This window comes from Tiliqua scincoides, chromosome 3 (genome assembly GCF_035046505.1).
Source record: "Tiliqua scincoides isolate rTilSci1 chromosome 3, rTilSci1.hap2, whole genome shotgun sequence".
NCBI classification, from domain to species: domain Eukaryota; kingdom Metazoa; phylum Chordata; class Lepidosauria; order Squamata; family Scincidae; genus Tiliqua; species Tiliqua scincoides.
The window spans coordinates 20683334-20708225 of NC_089823.1; the positions used below are offsets into that span (position 1 = coordinate 20683334).

Below are 24892 nucleotides of genomic sequence, written 5' to 3' on the forward strand. Positions count from 1 at the left end.
CTGTCTTCCCTCTCACACAGCCCAGGAGCCAGGGGACCTCTACTCATACTGAGTGTCTGTGGAACTCCTTGCCGCAGGATATGTGATGGGTGGAGTGGAGAGGGGGATGCTGTCTTCCCTCTCACACAACACCAGAGCCAGGGGACCTCTACTCATACTGAGTGTCTATGGGGCTTCTTGCCACAGGATATGTGATGGATGGAATGGAGAGGGGGATGCTGTCTTCCCTCTCACACAGCACCAGAGCCAGGGGACAGCCACTAGGACTGAGTATCGGGAGAGATGGGAGAGACAGAAGGAAATATTTGCTTACCCAGCATGTGATTAGCCTGTGGAACCCCTTGCTACTGGATGTGGGGGTGGTGCCCGGCCTAGAAGCCTTTAAGAGGGAATTTAAAAATGTGTCCCTCTCACACAACGCCAGAACCAGGGGGCATCCACTCAGATTGAGTGTCAGGAGAGTTAGAACAGTCAAAACAAAATATTTCTTTGCCCAGCTACCATATGTCCAATAGACATAAGAACATCAGAAGGCACCCACTGCAGCATGCTGGAAAAGTTGGATAGGATTAGGCCCCAAATGTAGGTTTGTCTCTTCTTACTTGTCGGTGTTTGTGAACTGGCATTGACAGCTGTTTAGGTAAAGAAACATTCTCTGTAGCAATATGATCACAACTGACAACTGAAAAATAAAAAGGAACCCTGCATTTGAAATTCATCCATTTTACTCTTATTTTGGTTTGTTCTTCCTATTTTGACTTTGGTCCTGGCAGTATTGCCAGGAATGTCATCCCATGAATATTGGTGTGCGTTATAGAGTGAAGACACATGTAATACTTCTACAGCAGTCAGATTGATTTGGAAGCTTGTTTACACTGTTTAATCCAAAACATACATTTCCTCTCCAGGATCAAACTCGGAGGGTGGGGAAATGGGTCAATACAAGCCACACATACGCACTGTACATAGTGCTGGCTATGCATTGTCAGGGCGGGACCTGTAATGTCAGTAAGAAACTTGAGGATAGGTTTGCTTTTTTAAAAAAGAAAATTAAGCAGTAGGCAGCTCTTCAGAAGCAAGGTGGGAAGGGGTAGTAGCCAGTGCAAAGGCTTGCTTCAAAATTGGGTTCTCACTGTGAGCATTTATATTTTGTCTGTCTTCACTCCTGCTGCATAGCGTCAGGGCTCTTATTAGCTGTTTAAGTATATTTACTATTTTGTGACAATTAAATGGAAATTTCATGTACAGAGGCAGTATATTAGTGTCACACGCCAGCAACAAACAAGGGTTTGCTGTCACCATGTTGTCCTTGTGAGTGCTGAGAGGCTGGCTGTATTTGGAAGCAGAATGCTAGCCTATGTTGTCCTTGATCTGATCTGTTAAAGCAGTTTTCATATTTCTGATGTCAAACTTGCATATGTTTTCATTCTTAGGTCTGAATTGCATATGCTCCCATGATTTTGCTGAACCATGAGCCTGGCACTCCATGACCTGTTGACTTGCTGCCGTCAGCTTGAAAGTGACAAAGCCACCGAACGAAAGGTAATTAGATATATTCTCCCATGCACACTTTTAGAATACTTTGGTGCAGGAGAGGCATGGTGTAATCGTTTTTTTCCTGTATTAAATTTTTAGAAAGAAACAGAAAAGTTCAAGCGTCTTATTTGTGATCCTGATACAGTTCAACAGCTGGATCGAAATTCTGATTCCAAATATGGAAAACAGATGAACTGGGATACTATATTCAGGTAGAATATTTGCCCTATTTTGTTGGATATTAGGAAGCCAAGGCAAACTAATTTCATAAGTGCCATTCTAATTTTTTTAATTTAATTTAATTTTTTGGTGTTTAGCCTTCGAATAATTTAGACTGTGTATGAGCGAGAGCAGAAAATACAGCATCTTTAGAAATGTAGTGCAGTGCAACCTTAAGCAGTAAAGGTGATCATGCGAAGTTTACCATTCTGCTGCTTGTCCAGGGACAGCTGTGAGTTGCATAGGGCAGCCATTTTCAACCACTGTGCAGTGGCACACTGGTGTGGCGTGAATGGTCCCCAGGTGTACCAGGGGAATTTGGGAGAGGGTCATTTATCAATAGGACCATTAAGGGATGTGAGCCCCCATTGATAGTACAGTGTGCCTTGTCAATTGTCAAAAAGCTGATGGTGTGCCTTGACCATTTTAGTGCCTTGCCAGTGTGCCGCGAGATGAAAAGGGTTGAAAATCACTGGCTTAGGGTATAAGGCAAGTGGCAAATTGGGGGGTGGGTGATACGGTTCCAATGTTTCAGTTGTGAATTTTGTTTTCATTTATTGTTGCTTTCTTAACTAGTATGTCTTGTTTTGCTTTTTATCTTGTAATGTAAAGTGCTTTGCCTCATAGGCAAGAAAGGTGAGCTAGAACTGTGTTTAAATAAATTGCGAGGCAGATTTTGTGTGTTCCTGTGGAGGAGGTGAAGTTGGCACATAGAAGAGTTTGTGCTAAAACGATACTGTGTAAAGAGACCACTTGATTGTTGTTTGATTATAATTTGATTAGCTTATGTACATATGATGAGTATTGTTTTTGTTTTTTGAAGGTGTCTGAAGAAATACGTTCAGAAAGAAACTGAAAATGCCAGGGTAGCAAAGCCAAATGTTTCTGCTTCAACACAAGCAGCAAGACAGAAAAAGATGCAGGAGATCAGTGGTTTGGTAAAGTATTTCATCAGATGTGCGAATAAAAGTGAGTAGTAATTATAGATATATGTATTTTTAAAAATGTTGTTGAGGTTTAGTTCATAAACCCTACATCGGTTTTTCTGAATATTCTAATAAATCTTGTGATCTTGCATTGAGCACCTGCAGGCTTCTGTTGTATTTTATACAAAGTGTCTCCCTATTATGGCAACTGTGCTACTTTATAGAAACTTTAATTGAAAAAGACAGCAGAATCTCCTTGACAGTAGAGACCTGGAGCCAGTCCCAGTCTGGGGTTTTTATGCCTCTACAGGAGAATATTTAGGGAAGAATGCTTGTGAAAATTTCTAACTTGAATGCAAAATCCATGTGGGCTTTGCAAGTGAATAGGAGTGGGCAGGATTCTAGTTTGTGGTTTAAAATCTTCTTGAAAAATCCACAACAATCTTGCATTCTGTTCTCCCAGTTTCTCCATTGATGCTACTCCATTAATACCTGTGACGCAGCACACAAGTTGTTTAGTGCATTTTGAAAGGCTGAGTGTGAATTGTTCATTGAAAGCAACATGATGTCATTACAGGGATGAGCTGCTTGTGGGTGCCAAAGCACACCATGTAGTACAAGCCACTTGGTAAGATTGTTGATTGACAGCCCAATCCTGAGCTGACCGGGGAGCCCATGCTCGGTGACACCGAGAATGGCTGCCGCTGGATCCTGCATGCCCCGGGCTACTGCGGGAGGCGCCTTGGGAGAAGGGGACTTTCATCCCCTTCCCCCGAGAAAAGTAAGCAGCCCCGCAATGGGGCTACTCACTTTATGAGGTAAAGGCGCTCGTGTAGGGTGCCGAGCCCTTCACAAGTGCCTTGGATCCTGCGGAGCGGAGCTCTGTGACATGCCTCCAGCCTGCCCCCACGTCATGCATCCACATCATGCGTCCCGCCCGCCCTCTCTCCGCTCCCGCCAGCCTCCCCAGAACGCCTCCTGACCATCCCGGTCCCCGCCCCATCTACCATAACATGGCTTGGCGGTCCAGGAGACTGCCGAGCGGCAGAAGCTGGGCAACCACCCCGCGCTAACCCAGCACCTGCCGACACCCAGCACAGGTGGGAGTCTGGTGACAGTGCTCAACAGTGAGCGACAGTGTTCATCAGCACGGAGCTGTGCCGCCAAGCACAGGATTGGACTCTGAATTGGCTATGGTCACTGCAGCACACTGCCGAACTGTAGAGAGTAGAAATTGGAACTCAAATGTAGCTCGAACCATGATAAGAAGACCGCACTTAAATGAGCAGTTGCTAATCCAGCTGCCTAGGTGGCCAATTTTAAAAGCAAAATATGCAGTTAAATTATGAAACTTAACAAGAAAACATACGAGTCATAAATGGAAGCAAAGATACTCTGAAAGTGATTTCAATTTTCCCCCCTCCTCCCCCCCAAATTTTATATGGTATCTTTTTCAGTGGCTGTTGCTGGTGTCTCTTTTGCATGTGTTTTTAGTTTGTGAATCCTGTAGGGACAAGAAACAATTTTTTTAAAAAAAATTTGCTATTTAAACCACTTTGAATTACTTTTGCTGGAAAGATGTGTATTGTATAATTTTGAATTCCCAACACATTGATATTTTTTGTGTTTGTAATTTATAATGTATTATTTTGATACTGCAGTGTTAATCAGTTAAAAACAAATAATGTTTATATTCTACTGCTTTTGCACAGGGGCACCCAGGTTAAAATGCCAGGACCTTCTAATTTATGTCATGGATACAATTAGTGATTCATCAAGCTGTGCTATTTATGGAGTGGACTGTAGTAGCATATTGCTAAAGGATATTCTTGCAGTGAGGAAATACTGGTGTGAGATACCTTCACAACAGTGGTCAGGTTAGTATATAATATTCCTGCATCATAAAGCCTGCAATCTTATGAATGTTTACTTGGAAGCAAACCTCATTGAGCTCAGTAGATTTATTTTTGAGCATAAGCATGCGGCAGGCAAATATTCTGGCCCCGTACAAGAAGCTTCTGTCCTGAGTTATTCAAGCACTGAGACAGACTACAGTGGGAATGGTAGTTTGGCTGTATGAAGACTAAAGGCAGGAGATGCGGTTGGAAATAGACTAAGGTCAGATGCAAGATGCAGCAGATGAGTTGCAAAAGTGGTCAAGAATCAGATGAGGCAAAAAAGGCAGAGGGTTACAGGCAGAAGATATGGATGGGTAAGCTACACATGCAACTAGTTCAGGGCTTTTCAAACTGGGGTGTTGCGACGCCCCAGCCTGCGGGCCCTGACCCCTGTCCACTTAAGGGGCGGGGGCAGCCTGGAGGCAGGGAGGAGGCAGCGGTGCAATCCCCAGGATTGCGCCACTCAGGAGGGCTGCAGGGGCTTGGGTACACGTACCCAAGCCCCTGCAGCCTCCCGGGGGGTGCGGGGAGCCCGGCACAACCTAGTGAAAGTAGGGAGTAGGGCGCGACTGGAGTGAAAGTAGATGCAGAGCGATTGCGCTCCACTTCCGCTTTACAGAGGCAGGGATTGCGCCGCTGCCTTCCCCCACCCCTGCTGCCTCCCCCCCTCCCACCCATGCAAGAACTTAGTGGCTCTCAAACTCTCCCAGAGAGTTTGAGAGCCACTGAAGTAGTTCCTTAGAAATTGATTATGTAGGACCTGATGCACCCACGTTTGGCTGTGGAGGTTAGCCAAGAGTGCCCCATTTGGCTTCATAGCCTAGAGAGTGCATTTGCCCCACAATTTAACCTGCCTGGCTTGCTAAAAGACCAGAGTGTGGGTGGTGCTGCAGAATGGCAACTGACAGTCCCAGTTTTAGAAAGAGATACACAGCTCCTCCACCTGTGTGTCTTGCAGCTTTATTCTTACATCTCTTTCTGGTCTATGATCTCATATGTTTATACGGATTTGTAGGCTGGCCCAACTGTGTTTATATCCGGCCAGACAAGTAAAGCAATCTAGCTCCCAACAACCAATATTTCCTATGGAAAATATTAAAAACATGGATGTCTCATGTGGGCTTTCCAAAAATTGTGTATATACTTTTTATACGTTAGCTGTTGCTTATTCAGGATTTCCAGACATATACATGGTCCCTTTAAGACTTATATGTGGCTTCCACAGTTTACATGTTTAGGGAGGGAAACACCTGTGTTGTACATGCAAGCAGATGTGGAGTTTCCTTGATAGATGCTTAAAAGGTCCTGATTGCTGGTAGTACAGTCAAGTAAGCAATGAGGAATATAGTGGACTCCCTCTTTTAACTGTGTGGCACCTGAAATGATCCCATTAGGATGTGTCCTATTTGGGGTTGCTAATAGCATTAGGGTTTATCATTTTGGTTCAGCCATGATTAGAATTCCACTGTACTTTACAAGCACAATCCGGTTTTGGAGAGCTTGTAAGAATGAGTGGCAGGAGGGATGGGGAATATTTAATTGTGCTTTTTGAGTTAGCAAACACACGTGCTCTTCCATAACAAGTGATTTTAATTTGTCTTACTTCTAGATCTCCAGAATTTGTATTGGAAATTGTTTCTCAAACCTTCCACAGATATTAACAGAGTCCTCTTGGCTAGAATAATTTACACGCTGACCCAAAGCCTGTGCTTCCAATGTGAAGGGTTAAATTCTAATCTGTTTGACTTCTTTTTAAAAGCTATTCAGTGTATAAGGTAAGTGTCATCCTTTTTTTCTTTCAAATTTGAACTTAAGATAACTTGCAATATGTAACTTCTGTGGTTAAATCTTGGTTAATCTTATGTATTTTAACCTTGTGTGTGTGTGTGTTTATTTTTAAAATCTGTTCTGTATTTTTAAACACTTGATTTTCTTACAAGTGTTTGGAAGCAATTTTAGAATAAAGTTTCAGAATTAAGTTTTCTGTATTTTGTTTCTACCTCATTCAAAACTGCTTGGGTCTGGCTAGCTCATTGTTCTCCCATTATTAAGGCATTTATTGACATCTGAATCTCATGTTTTACCGCAATAGATTCTTATTTTGTACCATCAATTCTGTGGTGTTAGTGCCTCTACTGGAGAGATCATATGAGCTGTGCCTCTGATATGTCTACACAGAGTTGTTGGAAAAGTATTCAGTTGTCTTGCTTTGTAACTGCATACTGTGTTTCTGAAAAAGGAAATACAAGAACTGTAGGATGTTCTTTGAGCGAAAACGTATGTGTGGGTGCTTAGTACTGAGGCCTCTGTTTTGTAATACAAAAGACTTTTTAAAGTTCTTTCTTAAGCCAAGCTTTACTTGCAAGGATACATTATAGCTGAATTTATTGCCCCTTTAGTCAGTTTCATTATCTTGAATGTTTTCTTCCTTTTGGTATGGCAATGGAAACTACCATTATGCTTCCCAGGTAATAACCTAAAACCATTCACCTATCAATGACTGTGTCCCTTAACAGTTTACTCTTTCAAAGCCTTACAGATTTAACTAGCTAATTTAACCAGGATTAGTCATGAAGAATAAAACCACTTGGAAATTATTGGGATAAGTAAGGTTACTTATTACAGTTTAGCCTGTCATGAGATGAGAAGGCTAAATTGTGATAAGTAACCTTGCTTATCCCAGTAATAATTTCAAAGTAGCTTTGTTCTCCATGACCAGTCATGGTTAAATCAGCTAGTTGAATATCAAATAAAATATGCCTTTTTTGTATTGCAGGCAAGAAAAAAACCCAGTGGGTCTGGATCATATTTTTGCAGCCATTAATATATTTTTTAGTGTATTTGCAATGAACTACCGTATGCAGGTTTGTAAGTTAGGAGAGGAAATTCTACCGGCGGTTCTTTATATATGGGCTCAGCATAGGCCAAACGATTCCCTGAAGGAGCAGATAATCCAACTAGTTCAGTTGTTGGTTCGTGTTCATCATCCAAATGGAGCCAAAACCCAGGAAAAAGGTACCTGTAATGTTTTTCATGATGTAGTTTATGTTGAAGTATTTGGGGGGATCCCGGATCTCCTCTGACTGGCGGATTACTTAGGATGGTCAAAAGGAAATATTTCTTTATCCAGCATGCCAGTAATCTATAGAACTCTTTGCCACAAGTTATTTTGATAGCATCCTTTTAAAGGGGATCTGACAGAATTATGGGGGGAAAGTTCATCATAGATCAGGATAACAGTATACAACCATCTGGTTATAGAGGTAGCCTATCCAAATGCCAGATGAAACAGAGTGGCAACAGGATAGGGGTGTCTTGAGTGGGCCACCATGAGATGCAGGAAGCTGGACTAGATGGGCCCTTGACCTAATCCAGTAGGGCTCCTGTTATGTTCTTGTTTGGCTCATATAGCATCATCATTTTTCATAATACCCATTCTTTTTTGAATACATGTATGCTTTAACTATTGACTTCTTGCATTATGATATTAGTCATAAACATTGATTAATTGCTAGTAAACTTTTAAAATCTTTAAAAGCTTATTTTATATAGGTTGGTTGTATAAATTACATGAAGAGTAACTTCTTTTGTTCTTGTACAACAGGTGCATACAACTCGGCAAAATGGCAAAGTATTTTGTACAATTTGTATGATCTATTAACAAATGAGATAAATGTCATAGGAAGTAGAGGAAAATATTCTTCAGGTTCACGCAGTGTTGCTTTAAAGGAAAACTTGGTTGAGTTAATGGCTGACATTTGTCATCAGGTAAAATGTTACGTCATACACAGTTTCGTACGAGTTGATCATTGATAAGATCCTTTCTCGTGGGTGCAGTGCCTGTGTGTGAAGAGATGCTCATATAGCATAACAAAATGTTCCCCCTTCCATGCATGCACACTCATGAATCACAGACTGGTCTTATATTTTCCATATTCTCATATGGCCTACCTACTCCTCCTGGTCTAAGACTCGGAGTTTGGCACTTGTGTTACTTGACAGAGCACAGAAGAAGGAACTGAATGGGGATGTAGGAGACTGTTGTAGACTTCTCATTCTAGCTTGCATTCCCTCTCTGTGCACAACCGTCTGAACAGTACTTTGTTAGGCTTTATGGGGATTCCTCTAGGTTTGGCATTCTCATTTTGTCTGAGGCTGTTTAGCGACATTTTGATTCCCTTGAAGGATACTTTACTTAAATTTTGAAGAAAGTCAGCAGCTGAAGTGCGAAGTTTAATATATACTATATTATATAATATACATTAAGTATCATTAGTACAGTTTGCTTTTTTGTTCAGGTCTTTACTGAAGATACCAAAGTCCTGGAGATAACTCAATCATATGCTACAACGCAAAGAGAATGTGGCAGTGGAGAGGGACCTTCCAAACGTAGAAGAATTGAATTGGGTTGGGAAGTGATTCGGGACAACCTGCAAAAATCACAGAATGATTTTGATGTCATACCTTGGTAAAAAAAGATTTCATTCTAGTTTCCTACTGAAAAGTGGAGGAAAAATTGGGCCAGCCAAGGTTTCCAAGACACCTGTTGGTTTTTTAGTGGGTTCTCATGAGTATGCAGATGACACCCAACTGTCTCTTTATGTCAGCTAATCATAGGGTGGCTATTGAAGTCCTGAAGTTCTGAAAATTGTAATTTGCTTTATTTGGAGCTTCCCGTGAAGACTGTCCAAAAACTGCCTTTGGTGCAGAACACGGTGGCCAATGTGATGGCTGGGATTTGGTGGTTTGATTTTGTTGAGCCACAGGTCTCGTGCCTGCCCTGGCTACCGGTTCATTTCTGAACATTGTTCAAGGTGCTGTTTTAATTTACAAAAGTCTTTTAAAGAGTGGAACCAAGGTACCTTCTTCCGTAACAACCATCTTGCCCTCTAACTTATCAGAGGGGGCCCTGCTGCACATTCCATCTCTGGCTGAGCCAGTTTGACAACCTCAGGGGGATAGGGCCTTCTCTGTAATGGCACTTAAACTTTGAAATTTCCTTTTTGAACGAAGATTAGTACTCTCAATGTAAATCTTCTAGTAGGGTCTAAAGACATGCATTTTTCATTCCGTCTTCCCCCCCGATCTCTTCTTAGCTGCTGTTCAATAGTATAAACTGAGTTGCTATGATTTATCATTTACAGCCCAATCCTGAGCTGCCTAGTGCTTAGGGCTGCTGTGACACCAAATTGGCTGCCACGGCATCCTGAGTGTGCTGGGCAGCCACCGCTGGTTCCATGGGGAAAGGGCACATTTGTCCCCTTCTCCCAGGTAAGGAAAGGAACTACTCAACTCTGTGCTGGCTCTTTAGCAGGCACAGAGTAAGGCCGACTTGTGTCAGGCTGAGAGGCCCAACATGGGGCTATGTGTCTGGCGGAGCTCAGCTCTGCTGGTCCCGTCCCCTCCTGCTGCACTCCCTTCTCACTACCCTCCCCCCACCCTCAAATTCCTCCCCTCACACCCCCACTTTCCTTTCCAGCACTTGCCCAGAGCACTAGGCAGTGGTCAACCGTCCTCTGCGCTGTGCTGGCTCAGCGCAGGCTCACGCTGAACCAGTGCCCATGCTGGGCTGGGCAGTAAGTGTTGCAGGCATGCCTTACGGCACATTTGTGATACTGCACACTGGTGCTGATCTGGCGCTCACAGTTCTTAATTGGGCCCTTAGTTGCTGTGTTTTCTTATGGTTCTGGTGTTTATTGTTTTACTATTACTTGCTTTACTCTGAATTTTCACTACTCTGTATTTTTTCTATTTTTAAATAGAAAAAAAGTGTTCTACTTTTATGGAAGGAAAGATGGGATATAAGAATTTTCAATAGATTAAAGTGCCAATTTTTCAAACCTATCTAATTTTTATGTTTCTTTTTCAAGGTTGCAGATTACAACCAGGTTAATAGCAAAGTACCCTATGAGTCTTCCTTACCATGAACTGCCTTTCTTACTTGGTATACTTTACCAATTATCACCTCAGCACCGTAGAGGGGAACGGGCACCTTACGTGTTAAGGTGTCTTAAAGAGGTTGCGTTGTGTCAGAGCCAAAAGGTGAATCTGAAAGCGACACAGAAATCAGAACTGCAAAGAACATGGTCAAAAATTTGGACACTTGTGGTTCGTAGTCTCAGTCTTCAGCAAACTGAAGCAGAAAGTTTTGGTCTACTCGGAGTCATGATTCAAGGAAATCTAGTAAAAGTGGACAGAGACATTTGGAAGATATTTTCAGGACCTGCATGCAAGCCTTCAATGTAAGATGGTTCCCTTTTTATCAGTAACTGTTTCTCCCCCACTAAGAGAAATGCTTACTGTTATTATAATTATTAACAGTATTTATATACCGCTTTTCAACACACAGTTCACAAAGCAGTTTACAGAGCAAATCAAGTAACTAATGGCTCCCTGTCCCAATAGGGCTCACAATCCAAAAAGATGCAAAAGAATGCCAGCAGACAGCCACTAGAAAAGACACTGCTGGGGTGAGGAGGGCCAGTTACTCTCTCCTTGCTAAATAAAAGAGGAGCACCCACTTGAAAAAGTGCCTTTACCCAGTTAGCAGGAAACACTACTACACTGCAGCTTGCAGGATTCAGTTAATGCTAACTGAAACTTGTACCTTACCCAGATATTATGCCATTATTGCCATTACCTTTGTAACTAGTTTAAGAGTACATTTGTCTGTGGGAATTATTCAGGCATTCAATAGCCTGTTTAGTTAAATTAACTTTTACTGTATCTGTTGTGGCATTTTAGTTGAAATAATTCTTTTGATGTGAATTGCTTTTGAGGGCATTTGTGATTCTGCTACAAAGATCTATAATTTAAAGCTAACTTTGTATCCAAGTATGTGTGCGTGATTGAACCTGAAGGCACTTTTAATTCACAAGTATGATAATAAAATCTATCAAATAGCAACTTCTTTGTAAATTTACAGTATTAAAATACTTTTCATAGTGCTTTATACGTAAGAATGTCTATACCAGAGAAGTGCTTGACACTACTGCAATTCAAATGTAGCACTCCCAATTTCTTAATCATCACTATGAACCCAATCCTATCCAATTTTGTAGTGCTGATGCAGCCTTGTCAACAGGGTGCACACTGCATGCTGCAGTGGGGGTGCAGTCATGGAGGCTTCCACTATATAAGGTATCAATTCCCATAGTCTCAGGGAGAGTTTGGAACACTGTAAGTGCTTGTGGGGGAGAGGTGGGGCAGAAATGCAGTTGCCATGATCGTGCTGCCGTTGCGGACAAAAGTGGTTTTTAAAACTTGCCTGAAGATCACTATGACTCCCCAGAGGGACCAGGGAGCCAGCGATCCCGTCTGCAGGCCACCCCACACCTCCAAACTGTTGTAAAAAGCAAAAAACCACTTCCAGTTTTGCGATGAAAAGCAGAAGTGACTTCCCTCCCTTCTTATAAAAGTTTGGAGGCACGGGGAGGCCTGCAGAGGGGTTGCGGGCTCCCTGGACCCTAGAGAATCACAGCAACCCTCTGGTAAGTTTAATAACCCCTTTTGTCTCCTGTGGCAGTGTGATTGTGGCAATTGCATCATCACTGTTGCCCTGCCGCTTAAGGTGGAAGCAACAGAGATTCTCTGGCTGGAGCATCACATTGCTGCAGTTTGGGAACCCCTGATGTAAGGGATTGTTTGTTCCCTTGCTTTGGGGCTGCGTTGTGGCTGCATCAGAACTGGAAAGTTGGATGGGATTGGGCTCTAAGAGATAAAGAAAAGAATACAGAATTGCATACATCCTTTCCAAGCTTCTTCTTATCATAGGCAGATTCCCCTTGTCCTTCTCTCGTTGACTTTAACCCTGGATTAATGGCAATCAGATTTTCATGTCACCACATTTTGCAAATCTGTTTCAACTCATTTCTGTTTAAGATGGTAATCCGGTTCATATACCTGTAATTTAGAGGTTGGTACAGATGTAATCCTTAACTGTAGTTAGGCCCATTGAAGAGTGGAGAATTAGTGCTAAGGAGAAGAGGGAGTGCTGGATCCCTGGACTTTTTCTATTTTCTTAATCATGGTAAAGAGATTGGGGGAATTAGATTTACAGCGTACCAGTAGATTCAAATGTTAAATTTTAGGAAATTTTTTTTTGTAGTTCTGCAGTACAATGCTTGGCGTTGGCAATGACAAGTTTCACAGTGCCAGAAAGTGTAACACCTGGGACAGTACAGAATAACTGTGAAGGAAATGCAGTTTATTCATTAAAAGAAACAATAGTGAAATGGCTTCTACTCTGCAATTTGGAAGAAGATATGGAAGACAATGTGGAGCTACCTCCTGTTCTGTGCAGGTGACAACTTGAGAAATAAACTTTTCTAGTAAAACTTGAACTTGTCTGTTTTTTATATCTAGGTTAGTATGTTACTAGTCTGAAATATCAGTCTGGGTCTGGCTACAACTTACTTAAAGCTCTCAGTGAAATAGGAATTTGTTACTGGGATTGAAAAATGTTTTTCTTATAGTATTTTAAAATTATTTATTCCTGTATATCAAATATTCCTGAATAACTTTTCTGTATTAAACCATTTTTTAAAATAAAAGCAGCTTGATTGATGCTTAACAGGCTTAAATGAGACCAACCTTTGTATATAGCAGAGTAGCATGTTATGTTACATTTGAAACTTGTCTCTTGTACTTGCACATTCCAGCATTTTGTTTTTAAAGCAAGCTAACTTATTCACGATTCTGCATTTAAATGAAGGACAGTCTTATATCCCTACTTGTCTCTTTTCATTGTTAGTGAAGGGGCAAATTCTTTCACTTAGTTAGGGGCTTGTTAGAAGCACCTACTGCTGGAATTTCTGTCTTTATGGTGAGAAAGCAGGCCCAGTTGCAAACTGCATTCACTAACACTTCTGTGTTCAGCGATGTGGCTGTGTGCAGCTACAATCCTATATGCGCTTTCCTGGGAGTAGTTCCCATTGAATTCAACTACTTTGTAAGCATACATTGGATTGTGGTGTGACAGTTGAGGTTTTACAACAGAGAGGAACAACTGTATTGTACTACTAAAGAATAGCTGTTTAATATTTTTCTTTTTCTTTTTAAAACAGTGCCTTTCCTAATCTAGTGTTGCAGAAAGTCCTCGTAAGTCTGACTATGAAGAATAGTAGAGCAGCAATGGAATTTTTTCACACAGCTCCAGAGTGGTATGTTTTGAAAATTGGGAAAAGTAATTCAGGGGCTGTAGTTTTAGAGTTGATTTCATTTATTTCGTTTAATTCCACAAATCTGCATGACACCCAGTTTTAAAAGCACATTAATAATTTTGGCAAAGATCCAGAGAACTATGCAATTAATCTCGCACACCCAAGAGGACTTTGGATTTGTGTTTCTTGGTCTGCAGTTGCTCATGCTGCATTTTTTCTTAACTTATTTTCAAAAGCAATTTGCTTTTAGCACAAGAGCTAACTCTTCAAATTCAAAAATTGGACTAGGCGTGCCCAAGCCTGAAAAGTAACTGCTTGGGTCCCATTCATAATTTCTGTATTATGTTACAGAGATATTGAATAAATATTAATGTTTACGTGAGCAATGTTTATTGGAGCGACTCTAAACGAGTCATTTTGAAATTATTAGTTATTGAACAGGAAAACAGGAATAACAGGCTGTGAGTACTGTTGTGAACTAACTGTTGTTGTTGTTGTTGTTGTTAAGTATGCATCACGCAGAAGAAAAAGAAGCAGCCACTCTTTCAGAAATTGAGACATTCTATATGCAGACATCTTTTGAGGAAATTGATCTTTTTACAAATATGGCAAATAATGTATCGGGAAACGAACAGTCTTGTTCCAGATTACTTGTCAATCAGAAACTTAGAGAAGGTCTAGAGCATGACCTCTTGGTAATGTCTGAACATCTCAGTAGCTTTTCTCTTGAGGTAAGTTAAAAAGGCAAATCAATGTTCACTTGTGATAAAGTCTGTCAAAGTGCATCTTTTCTCATGGGGGTTTGTCAGTGTTCTTTCATATTAACCATATAATAAAAGATAACATAGAGAAATAATTGTGTGTATTCCATTACTGTGTAGTCACCCAGGTATGATGTATGTTTCTTAAGATTGTTCTAATACACATACATGGGAAGGGGGTATTAATATGGTATTTATAGAAATAACTGAAATTTTCATGTCAAGAATGCAACATTCATATTCGGTATTTTGGTATTATGAAGATTTTTGTTAAAATCAGTCTTTTGGTAAATAAGTATGTTTAAAACTTCTGGCTGATTGAGATCTGCAGAGTTTATTCCGTTTACAGTAAGTCAAAATAATGCACTGCAAAGTAAGCAACTATGTCTACAAGCTCTGTCTTAATAGCCCTACATTGTTCTTAAATTATATAATAAAAATCTTTGCTTGAATTTTGTTAATGAAAAACAAATTGTGATAAACGTTTGCTTTAACCATAAATAATGATTAATGAAGTATAATTTAGTGCCAACCTCATGAGGTATTTGTTGTGTATTTGGTTTATTCTAAGACTACACCTGTAGAAATCCTAGTTCGTTGCGCCAGTCTCTTGAGTGGTGTACTTGGCTGCTATTGCTATGCTGGCATACTGACAGAAGAAGAAGCATGTCAATCAAAACTTTTTCATAAAGCCAAGGTAGGGCGTGCTTTTGGATGGATTTTTTGTTTTTATCACTTCCTGCTGTGAAATGGATGATGGGAGGAAAGACAGACTTAGAGCCCAATCCTGGGCTCGGCGCACTGGCTCACCACCGGCGCTCTGTGAATGGAAGCTCCTTCTGTTCATTGAAGCCCAATTGCAGTCATAGAAGAATCTCTTCCGTGAACAGAAGTTCCATTCACAGACTGATCCAAAACTATGTCCTTTCAAGGGGTTAGGAGTGTGCTGCAGATTATTTCTTTAAAGGGTAATGTGAACTATAGCATTTGGAAACCAGCATTCTAAGGAAATGGTCTGCAAGCTAATGAAATGTCTGGTAGTAAAAAAACACGAAGGTGAAGGTTTAAACTCTTGTTTTTGATTGTGTTCCGGGAACAGATGGAAAAGTGGAAGCACAGGACTGTATACCTCCGTCTTTGCTTTATTGAACATAAGAACATAAGAAGAGCCCCACTGGATCAGGCCAAAGGCCCATTTGGTCCAGTTTCCTGTATCTCACAGTGGCCCACCAAATGCCCCAGGGAGCACACAAGATAACAAGAGACCTGCATCCTGGTGCCCTCCCCTGCAGCTGGCAATTGGAGGCAGCTTGCCTCTAAAACCGAGAGCTTGCACATACATACTATGACTTGTAACCCGTAATGAACTTCTCCAGAAATTTGTCCCGTCCCCTCTTAAAGACATCCAGGCAAGATGCCATAACTACTTCTTGTGGCAAAGAGTTCCACAAACTAATTACACTCTGAGCAAAGAAATATTTTCTTGTCTGTTCTAACTCTCCCAACACTCAGCTTTCATGGATGTCCCCTGGTTCTGGTGTTATGTGAGAGGGAAAAGAGCGCCTCTCTATCCACTCTGTTCATCCCCTGCATGATTTTGTATGTCTCAATCATGTCCCCCCTCAGGCGCCTCTTTTCTAGACTGAAGAGGTCCAAACGCCGTAGCGTTTCCTCATAAGAGAGGTGCCCCAGCCCAGTAATCGTTGTTGCTCTCTTTTGCACCTTTTCCATCTCCACTATATCCTTTTTGAGATGTGGCGACCAGAACTGGGTGCAGTACTCCAGGTGTGGCCTAACCATTGATTTGTACAATGGCATTACAATATTAGCTGTCTTATTCTCAGTGCCTTTCCTAATGATCCCAAGCATGGAATTAGCCTTCTTTACTGCCGCCACGCATTGGGTCGACACTTTCATCGAGCTGTCCACAAGGACCCCAAGATCTCTCTCCTGATCAGCAGACAGCTCAGAACCCATTAGCCTATATGTAAAGTTTTGATTCTTTGCCCCAATGTGCATGACTTTACACTTACTGACATTGAAACGCATCTACCATTTTGCTGCCCAAAGCACAGTGATGCTAAGAATACATTACAAGAAGGGACTGTCATACCTTCTGCCCCACTGGAGACACAAACATAATCTATGCTTGGATGAACATAATTGACATTTTTCCTCATTCATGTCTTCTCTAGGAAAGTATACCTTGCACCTTAAGAACTATGTAAATTGCAATATCCAATGACAGAGGGAGCCTTCAGCTCAGGGGTGGGCAAACAGGAGGGCCACATGTCTCTGACACTGTGTTGGGAACCAGGGAAAAAAAAGAATTAATTTACATTTCAAATTTATATAAATGAATACATTCTAGACAGAACTTATATGAATGAATTTTACTGAGCTTATTTATAATACACTTGAGAATTATAATACAGGCATGTAGAATCCTATGAGAACGGTGAACTGTTTGCCACATACCTCTTGCACAGTGACCAAGTCAGAAACACATGGAGACATAAGTTGTTCAGAGACAATTACAGGGCTGGGGGGGGGGTTAAAATAATGCCCCATAAAAAGCAGAAAACACATGGAGACTATACAAGGCTTTGCTCTAACTTGACCCGCAGCTCGAGTCTGGTGGTCGCAACTAGCCGTCATGGGCCAGTGTGGATTCCAAAAGTCTCTGACAGGCCAGATTGGAGGACTCCGAGGGCCGGGTTTTGCCCACCCCTGCTTTAAATCAAAGTGTTATAACATTACTTTTTTCTTAATGAATCACAACATCAGATAGTGTTGAGCTTTTTCTGTTTATTGTTTGTGCTGCCAGTCATTTGTTGGCTGAACAGAGTCTTAACACAAGTCATCTTCAACATTTTCTTTAAGGCCCTGAGGTGTATAGTTCATAATTAATTACATAGGGGCTAGGAAGTTGTTTTAAGTAATGTTAGATGAAGTATCCTTCATCCTGATATGGTTGATGGCTTTAACAAAAACTTAAAGCTAATGTGCTAAAAGCTTCAGTATGGAATGCAATAAACAATGTGTGTCTGAGATGGTTCCTTAATACTTTGCATTTTCTTTCTCTCCGTATAGTCTCTTATGCATTATGTAGGAGAAAGCATTTCTCAGTCTAAAAGCAAGTTAAATGAAGATTCTAGGATCGTTTCATTGAGGGCTTTAATAGTACAATGTACTGATTGCTTATGTAAATGTGCCCAGGTAAGACATTTTTTTGGTTTCTTAATCCAAACCTCAGCAAAGTGAAGTGGAAATGTTTGTAGTCAGTTCAATTCACCAGACAATGTTTAGTTTATAACTCTACACAGGATATGGTTATATAAGCATGTTTCCATGTGGTTTGCAGAATAGGGAAGTAGGTGTTACACATTTCTGTTAGTTCCATTCATATGGTAAGGATAGAATCCACAATTTCCCTTCTCCAGAACAAGGATTCTTCCTCTAGTCTAGACTAGAGCAGAGGGTGCCAAAGCCCAGCCCATAGGTTGGATCTGGCGCCCACTGCAATCCTTCCACCAGGTGAACGGAGCTTACCATTTCTCCTGGGGTCCTCTTCATTCTGGCATAGTGTCCCCTCAACTTTTGCGGCAGCCAGCCACAGTTGCCTGGAAATCTGGGTGCAAAGCCTGCTGGGGTGAAAGACCCTGGAAGCAGCTGGCCCCCTCAAAGGTCGGGGGTGATCTGCATCAGAATGAAGAGGCCCCTGGTAGAACAGTAAGCTCCATCCACACCAGGAACACTTTCAGTGGCACTCAGTGGTCTCCAGTTTGGAGTCTACTGCTCTAGAGCAAGCACTTCGGTCTGCAAATGGTTTCTGCAATGCCTAATTTTACTCCAGGAATGCATTTGATGCAGTCCTATGTCTATTTAGACTGCTATCACTTGCAGTGGGATTTAAGCAGTCTTAACTATGTACAGGATTGTAGCCTTGAACAATAAGTTTGAAACTGAATCTCATCCCTCTTTTAAGCTAGCAGTTAATTCTGTTACCGTTCCAAGATAATATGGTACTATTTGAAAAATATTTTCATTGTAATGTCTGCAGTCTTTATCTTTTTCTGTTTTTACTTAGTACATACACATTATACTTAGTTCACTTTTGAATAAGAACTTAGAGAGCAAAACTACAGACGTGAAATAGAATCGCTTCCCCTGTCTGTATCAGCATGATCAACCCAATAGCATCATTTCAAGATGCTGCTTTAAATGTTAACTTTAGAGATGAATTTACGTATGTAAGATTAGCAGACTCTCTGGGATATACTTTGAGGATTAGTGCCCATCTGTGTGCCTTTTGTTTTGTTTTTTGACAGAACAGCCCAAGAAAAATTCTGTCTGGCACTTTCTTGCGTTTGTTAACATCCAAGCTGATGAATGACCTTGCAGACATTTGCAAACAACTGGTGAGTAATCAGAATCTGCGATGTTTTTCTTTCTCCCAAGATATTGTGCATACAGTATAAGTTTGATTACCACAGGCAACCTTGGACCTGAAAGGCATAAACTGAAAGCAGTGAGTTTGGCCTTCCCTATGTTTATTGAAAGTGAAATAATTTCATTGCCTGAGACTCTTCAGAAAACCAGGGAGCCGCTTTGGCCCTATGAAAAGGTGAAGATAGCTCAGGAGCAGTCTGATCCATGGTCCTGGTCATTTCCTTATTCCAGAGGTCAACCACTTGGATGAACCACTGGCCTTAGCAACTAGAAGCCTGGAAAGGGGTATAAATTGTGATCCTGCTTCCCTGTTACTGAAGCTTTGGGTGCTGCATCACCCAGAAAACTAGACAACAATGCTGGGAGAAACCAACCCCTGCCACTTCATCCAACCAGTCTCCATTATACAGCAAGACCTCGGCATCCGTGGATGCTAGCATCTGCAGATTTAACTCAACATGGATGCCAGGATCCCAGTTTAAAAGTCTTTAAATATTAAAAAATTCACAAAAATGGAATAATTCCATTAGATTCCATTACATGAAGCCCCATCTAGTGGTTGAATGCGGTACAGGCTCTATACCAGGGATGTCAAGCTAGTTTTATACAGAGAGCTGAAAATAACATTAATGGTGTTTACTGAAGCTGGAGGTGACATCATTAAGCAGAAAGTGACATCATTAAGCAGATGATAGCCAGAAATAAGCACTTTTTTCTCATATAGAAACTCATTAGCTGCAAATGACAAGAGAAAATGTGCAAATTTGATCATATTTTCAAGATATGAAAGAGCCCAATTATCAAACTGCGAGAACTCAATTATAACAGGGACCAGATAAATGGCTTCTGGGGGTTGCATTTGGCCCCTGGGCCTTATGTTTGACACCCCTTCTCTAGTCTATACCGTGTATTCTGGAGTGACTTTAGGAGACCCGGAAGAAGGTCTTTAGAGCTACTGTTGGGTAAGTATCAACCCCTGCTAATTGGGTAAGAGGCACTTTTTCAAGTGAGTGCTCCTTTTTTTTAGCAGGGGGAGAGTAACTGGCCCACCTCACCCCAGCAGTGTCTGTTTTAGTGGCTGTCTGCTGGTATTCTTTTTGCATCTTTTTAAATTGTGAGCCCTTTTGGGACAGGGAGCCATTTAGTTCTTTGATTTTTCTCTGTAAACCGCTTTGTGAACTTTTAGTTGAAAAGCGGTATATAAATACTGTTAATAATAATAATAATATTAACCTGAGAGTCTTGGAAATGGCACCGTTTTGCTTCACGAAGGTAGCAAATTCACGATTTTCGTGAACTGTTTTTGTATTTTAAGGACACTTAAACTGGGATCACCAGCATCCATGTTGAATCAAATTTGCAGATGTCGGCATCTGTGGGTGCTGGTATCTCATTGTTTTAACAGTTTTCCTTGGTAAGTGGAGACACATTCATTCAAACTTGTTTTTAGAGACAAAGGGTAATATTTGTCTCCTTTGTACATAGGTTGATACTGTGTTTATGTACTGAAATAGATTTTGAGGATTTTATTAAGTTTAATTATTAAATACCCTATTTTTAAAGGTTATATTATAAGGTATTATTAAAGTGACATGAAATAATTCTGAATAATCAACTTCCATTAGATGGTTTTTACGGGAAAACCAAGTGAAGCTGGAGAAAAAGTTTTAATGGAAGATGATCCTGAAGAGGGAAGATCTGATGGAGAAAACCAGGCTGTCTTGGACCTATTTGATGATGACTGTGAGGAATCTGTTGATGTTGAGGCTGGAGAGTTGCAAAGTTTGACAGGTATTTTTAATCTGCTCTGTGCATGAATTTGTGGCAACTGCTGGGAGTTTTAGAAAAGAGCTTTCTTGGAACCACTATTCAAGTTCTTGAGCTTCCTTTAGAAATTGATTCAGCTTAAAGTACAGTGATAACATGATTTTAATCAGAATTTCTAAATGAAAGCTGTTATCAAAGCTTTCTATATATGCTAATGAATCATTCTTCAGATATTGAGCAGATGGTGGCAGGAGCCTGTTCAAACTTAAAAAAATTCAGTACAAAAGAAGTTGTGTATCTTTCTTAAAGGCATGCAATCTGGGGCTGATGTTAAACACTAGATGTTCGTGCTCTTCCAGATTTGTGGCCTGGTGGATTGATCACATATGCTTTCTCCTTTGTCTGCATTGTAAAATCCTTGCTCTTTATGTAGTGTGAAGGGGAGGTGTCATCCATCACTGCAACTATCGGGGATTTGTGCCCAGGAAACAAGTGACTTCATGTTGCATGTTCACTGTGTATGTGTGTAGAGATACATGTCTTTTGTCTTTTTCCTTGTCTTTTTCCTTCAGCGTGTTTATGCTTTATTTATAGGTGCCTCAAGCCCATTATCAGAGGAACACCTGACTAAACAGGACTTGCTACTCCTTGATATTTTGAAGTTCTTATGTATAGCTGTAACAGCAGTTCCAGTACAAACCGTTGGCTTTAGAAGTTCTGAAATTCAGAGGAAAATCTTAATGCTAACTGATGGAAATGCATTTGATTATTGCAAACCGCTGCATTTGCATGTGGTAAGACGATGAAACATTATTCAATTTGGCTACCTCTACCTAAATCTTAGTTTAGTAGTTTCTCTGTTGGGCTAACCGCTCTAGCAAGAGCTGTTTCTTCTTGGATCTTGAAACACTTCAGAAAAGATAGCGCATTTTTGTACTTTTGGCTATTATAATAGAGTATCATATGCAGAGAACAGTTCACTACATTCTGTCAAACAAACTTTAAAGTCCTATGTCAACATATAAACGAGTTGCAAATTAATGTTTTATCCTAGTGTTAGCTGAATGTGCTGTATAAAGAATTGAAATGTTTTATATGCATGAATAAACAAAAGCATTAAAACAGTATTTTCTGTTCTTTTTTTCCATTGTACTAGTACTTAGTCTTGTTGAAGGAGCTTCCCAGTGAAGAAAATCCCTTGGCAGAAGAACATGTTCTCTTACTTCTCAAACCTCTTCCGTAAGAAAAACAAGCACATTTAATAAAAGTATGTAATTTCTAAATACATCTTCTTAAGTGTTCTGTTCCCTCCTACAGGGATATATGCTCCTTTTATCGGCGAGATCAAGAAGTTTGCTCAGCAATTCTAAGTGATCTCCTTCCTGTGGTCACCGCTTTGGGCTCTACCAGAACAAATGCTGAAGATCTAAGTGAAGCTAAAGGACAGTTTTTAACTGTTATTGGAGCATTTTGGTATGTAAAACTCATTTTCCGATACAGAACACTTCACAACCATAAGCTTGTCAAGTTGTGGTCATTATGTTATTTGTCATTAAGTTACATAAAGGGCTGGATCACATAGACTTTTGCATATGTTTTTCTATTTGTAAATTGGTTATATGATTATTTAGCAGAAACATTTCTCCCACAAGAAACTACTTGGTGTGGCTTTTTTCTGAAGTAAAATTATTGTTGTATTACAGAGGGCACAATCCTAAGCAGGTCTACTCAGAAGTAAATCCTATTTTGTTCAGTGGGGCTTACTTTCAGGAAAGTGTGGTTAGGATTGCAGCCTAAAATTAATAGTAATGATTGCAAGTAAATATAACTAATCATCCTTTTGGCTTGTTGCATACTCTGTACTGCACTAGACCAGCCTTGGAAATTTCTAGAGCTCTCTAACAAGTGCAGAGTGCTCTTCCATTCTTTCAGGGATTGAACTTGAGATCTTCTCCATTCAAAGCACGTGCTCTGTGATCGAGTTGCAGCCCTATCTTGTGAATATTTACTTGAAAGTAAATCCAAGTGTTTGCAATTCTATTATATGTCTTAAGGATTGTGCCTTTTGGCAGTGGGACTACCTTTTACTAAAATAAAAATTGTCTGATCTGCCAGCATCTGTGACTCGCATGTTGTGCTGAAACCTCTATATGAATAAGTTCTTTCTATAAGCATGGAAAGACATATCTATGTATTTGAAAAAGTGTATGTGTGTTTTATGCTCTTGTAATTTAGTATTTAAATATTGGTTGTTCCAGGCACTTAGCAAATGAAGGCAAGTGTACAGCTCCTGTAAGAATAGCATTAGTGAATTGTATGAAAGCCTTACTTCAGGTAAGTCAAAAGCCAGTTCTGTTTATCAAAAAAAGTATTTCTTTAATTTTTCCAAGTTCCTTAAAAATTTAACACTGTCAGTTTTTTTTTTCAGGCTGATCCTTATTCAGAGTGGACCATGCTACATGTGAAAAATAAAGTTCTTCCTGTGAATGATGCTTTTCCTCACTTCCTTGCAGATAGCTGCTTTCATGTTTGTATGGTTGCAGCTATGTCGATAACCAGGTAAGGCCTCAATTCTATACACGTTTACCTGGAAGTAAGTACCATTGAACAGAATGGGGCTTACTTCTGATTAGACATGCACAGGCTTATGCTGTAAGCCTTTTGTAGGTTGTAGTGACCTGGGTGTCTTGGGGTGCAATCCTAACCCCTTATGTCAGTGCTGGAAAGCAATGCAGCTCTGGGGTAAGGGAACAAACATTCTCTTACTTTGAGGAGGCCTCCGTGAGTGACACCCAACTTCAGGATACAGCACATGTCCCATTGGCACCGCTATGCCAGTGCTGGAAAGCACTGACATAAGCAGTTAGGATTGCGCCCTAAATTTACATTCAGTTGGTGCTGGATCTGGTGGGAGCCCTCTGTGGAGCCGCCAGGTCCTGCAGCTCCAGGCATCTCAGGATTGGGCTGTTATTCAGATAGTGAATCCAGAGTGAGGCATTCAGAATTGCCAAGCACACTTTACCACATTTATAGAAGGGCATACAAGTAGAAGCAAGTAAGCTATGCTTGTTTCTTCTCATGCAGTGGAGGAGAGCAACCTCAGAAGGGGTGTATATCCCCCTTGTTCCAGTAAGAGAGGAGCATTTTTCCAATAACGTGTGTAAATGTAGTCACTTCCAGTTCCAGTCTGGTCTTACATAAGTAACAGAGTTTTGATGAAGTTGTGTGAATTAGAGACTGAAATCCCATATAACCTCCAAGTTAGGGAGGTTTTTTAAGAAGCGAGGGAGAGAAATTGTGAAACAACTTCATAATATTATGTATCTTCTTGACCATAAGCAAGTGTTGCTCAGTCATAAAACTACCAAAGAGAGAGAAATTACATAATGAAGGCAAAACAAAATCTGTAAAGTATTCTAAACTTTATTTTTATCCCTGCTTGGCCTCAAGTTTATTTCAAGATGTGAAGCTGACAGATTCTACTGGCTTTCTGACACCTCTTCCTTTGAAGCTCCAGCAGAAAGCTTTTGAAAACTTGTACCTCAAAGTTCAAGAAGGAACAAAGAGACTGGTAATGAAGTGAACGTTTTCAGACTGTAACAGCTTTTCCTGTTCTAAGGACCATTAATGTTCTGTTAATAGGCCAAGAGACTCCATCCTTATTAATCCTTTCTTCAGTCTCACTGAGGTTCAGAGTACAATATCTGAGAAATTTATACTTGGAATTTAATGGGATGTGCTGCTTTTTAAATCTTAGTAGGAAAAGTCATTCTTTATTTGCCTACTAAATAGCTAATATATACAACATTCTAATAATTTTTCATCTTACTTTCCAAGTAAGTGAGAACAGCATAATGAATTGGATTGTTTCAAAGGAAGATACATTGGTGGTTTGGTCTGGTGTATATACAGGTGTGCACTGCTTAACAATGGACCGCATAACGCCAGACTGCATATATGACAGTGGTCAAAGCACAATAAAGAAGCTCTTAATGAGGCAATCGTGTCTCCCTTAGCCTGCAGCAGAATGTCTGTTTACCCAACAGAGAAACTAAATGCAAAGAAGAAGCAGTCTATCTGCAGTAGCCTGTGCATCCAACAAGAGTTCTGGAAGGGAGTGCCTGTTTACACATCAAAGGCACTATGTAGGGTTGAATGTTCACTTAACAAAC

At 40.6% G+C, this 24892-nt stretch overlaps 1 protein-coding gene across 1 annotated transcript in view; it reads left to right on the forward strand.

The window, feature by feature from the left end:
• Positions 1–1470: 1470 nt before the first annotated feature.
• ATM (ATM serine/threonine kinase) overlaps positions 1471–24892 on the forward strand; it is a 67357-nt gene continuing 43935 nt past the window's right edge. The window contains exons 1-22 of the mRNA XM_066619417.1: positions 1471–1542; positions 1636–1748; positions 2579–2724; positions 4394–4558; positions 6189–6354; positions 7356–7594; positions 8184–8347; positions 8878–9047; positions 10450–10821; positions 12687–12881; positions 13645–13740; positions 14249–14471; positions 15073–15198; positions 17595–17720; positions 18833–18922; positions 20579–20744; positions 21315–21514; positions 21877–21959; positions 22038–22193; positions 22979–23054; positions 23149–23279; positions 24171–24291. Of these exons, the coding sequence (XP_066475514.1) occupies positions 1471–1542; positions 1636–1748; positions 2579–2724; positions 4394–4558; positions 6189–6354; positions 7356–7594; positions 8184–8347; positions 8878–9047; positions 10450–10821; positions 12687–12881; positions 13645–13740; positions 14249–14471; positions 15073–15198; positions 17595–17720; positions 18833–18922; positions 20579–20744; positions 21315–21514; positions 21877–21959; positions 22038–22193; positions 22979–23054; positions 23149–23279; positions 24171–24291 (3396 nt within the window). The remainder of the gene's footprint in view (positions 1543–1635; positions 1749–2578; positions 2725–4393; positions 4559–6188; positions 6355–7355; positions 7595–8183; positions 8348–8877; positions 9048–10449; positions 10822–12686; positions 12882–13644; positions 13741–14248; positions 14472–15072; positions 15199–17594; positions 17721–18832; positions 18923–20578; positions 20745–21314; positions 21515–21876; positions 21960–22037; positions 22194–22978; positions 23055–23148; positions 23280–24170; positions 24292–24892) is intronic.